The sequence below is a fragment of the Tenrec ecaudatus genome, chromosome 12 (genome assembly GCF_050624435.1).
Source record: "Tenrec ecaudatus isolate mTenEca1 chromosome 12, mTenEca1.hap1, whole genome shotgun sequence".
Taxonomy (NCBI): domain Eukaryota; kingdom Metazoa; phylum Chordata; class Mammalia; order Afrosoricida; family Tenrecidae; genus Tenrec; species Tenrec ecaudatus.
This window is the reverse complement of record NC_134541.1, coordinates 14,361,953-14,364,260: the sequence shown is the minus strand read 5'-3', so window position 1 is coordinate 14,364,260 and position 2,308 is coordinate 14,361,953. Positions and strand designations below refer to the sequence as shown.

The window sequence follows — 2,308 nt, the reverse complement described above, 5'->3', positions numbered from 1 at the left end:
TGCCACAGAAAGTGTTGAGATGTTGAACACAGCTTAGAAGGACAGCGCTATGGGGAAAACTCAAACATATGAGTAGTTTTCTTGTTTCAAAAAAGGTGAAATGTCAATTGATGACAAACTTTGTTCTGGACATTCATCAACTTCCGAAATGGACAAAAATATCAACTTGTAGTGAATTTGGAGTTTGTTTCACCAGGTCAGACTGCTAGTCAAGTTTTCTATTTAGAGGTTCTGAAAAGATTGCATAATAGTATGTGACAAAAAAGGCCTGATTTGTGGCAGATAGGGAACTGGTTTGACCACCACGACACTGCACCTGCTCACACAGCCATCTCAGTGTGCCAGTTTTGGGCAAAAAACAGCATGCCTCTCTTGCCTCATGCACCTTACTCAGCTGACCTCACTCCATGCGACTTCTTTTTGTTTCCATGAATGCAGAGGGTCATGAAAGGAGAGCAAGTTAACTATGTAGGAGAGGTGAAGAATAAAATGAGGGAGGTGCTGCCAGCCATCCAAACAGATGAGTTTGACAAATGTTTCCAAGAATGGAATCACAGATTTGACAAATGTATTAAGTGTAATGGAGAGTACTTTGAAGGTGATAAGGTTGTTTTATAAAAAAAATAATAATAGGCTGAATGGGCTTCGGGGACGCGAGGAGTTAGCGGTTACTCTGTGCGGCCAGGACCGGCGACCCGCCCTCCTTCGGCTGGACAGCCTTCTCCTGGGCCCGCGCGGGAGGAACGGGGCCTCTGAGGGGAGCGGCGACCCCGCCGGCCCCGGTCTCTTTCCCTGGCAGAGGCGGCGGCGTCTTCCGTGGGACAATATGTTCAAGAGAATGGCCGAATTTGGGCCTGACTCCGGCGGGAGAGTGAAGGGAGTTACTATTGTTAAACCAATAGTTTATGGGAATGTTGCTCGATACTTTGGAAAGAAAAGAGAGGAAGATGGACATACTCATCAGTGGACAGTGTATGTAAAACCATATAGAAATGAGGATATGTCAGCATATGTGAAGAAAATCCAGTTTAAATTACATGAAAGTTATGGCAATCCCTTAAGAGTTGTTACTAAGCCTCCATATGAAATTACAGAAACAGGATGGGGTGAATTTGAAATAATCATCAAAATATTTTTCATTGATCCTAATGAAAGACCTGTAACCCTGTATCATTTATTAAAGCTCTTTCAGTTGGACACCAATGCAATGCTGGGGAAAAAGACGGTGGTTTCAGAGTTTTATGATGAAATGATATTTCAAGACCCAACAGCAATGATGCAACAACTGCTAACAACATCTCGTCAGCTTACTTTAGGAGCCTATAAGCACGAGACAGAATACATGGAGAAGCCTGGGAGAAACAGAATTTGGGGGAAAGATAGGAGTGTAATGGTGGATGCTGCACGGCAATTGCAGAACTTGAAGTGAAAACAAGAGAAAAATTAGAAGCTGCCAAGAAAAAAACAAGCTTTGAAATTGCGGAGCTTAAAGAGAGATTAAAAGCAAGTCGTGAAACTATAAATTGTTTAAAAAATGAAATCAGGAAACTTGAAGAAGATGATCAGACAAAGGAAATATGAACAGTTCTCAAAAGAACTTAGTAAAAGATAAACTGAAAAAAGGTGGGCATTCATGGTAAAGTGGACCTATAGTGCAAATGGTGTTATGCACGATGAGGAACTGCATCTATATAGAGTTGTTGACCATGGATATCTCAACAATGAGCCAAAGTATTTGTCTTATTTAAGCCATCTTCGTTGTGAAGCGTGTCATTAGAATGGATACTGTGCAGGCGTTTCTCAGCCCATTTTATCATAATCCTGTGATGCTAAGCACAATTTTGAAAATTGATTATTTTATTATATTAGACTATTATTTTGACAGGCATAAAAATTTTTATAAAGTGTATAACTTTTGTACTTCTCCAGTAGCTGAAATTGTTGTGTATATTTCTTCAAGTTATTTTTGTTCCCATCCTGCCTGTTTTACATCTGATGTACCCAATGAGTGCGCAATAAATGTAGTTAATGGGTCCTGTGAAATAAAAAAATAAAAAATAATAATAATAAACTTTAAAAATTAAATACATAGCTTTGAAAAGAAATTCTGGGGTGTTTCTTTTGGGGGGGTTAGCCCCTTGCATTCAATCTTCTTCAGCGCCACCAATTCAAAGTCGAACATAGCAATCCTTCTGGCTTCCTCATTCATTCTCCAGCCTTCCAAGGCAATTGAAAACCCTGTGGCAAGGACAGGAACACCTTAATCCTCAAGGTGGCCTCTGACTTTAACACTTTAAAAGAGTCTTTC

The 2,308-nt window shown here is 40.3% G+C and overlaps 1 protein-coding gene across 1 annotated transcript; it reads left to right on the top strand.

The window, feature by feature from the left end:
- The first annotated feature begins 638 nt into the window (after positions 1-638).
- LOC142423362 (YEATS domain-containing protein 4-like) lies at positions 639-2,027 on the top strand. The gene is made up of 2 exons (XM_075528621.1): positions 639-1,340; positions 1,412-2,027. Exons 1-2 carry the CDS (start codon positions 827-829, stop codon positions 1,579-1,581), a joined length of 684 nt encoding a protein of 227 aa, XP_075384736.1. The 5' UTR covers positions 639-826; the 3' UTR covers positions 1,582-2,027.
- The last annotated feature ends 281 nt before the right edge of the window (positions 2,028-2,308 follow it).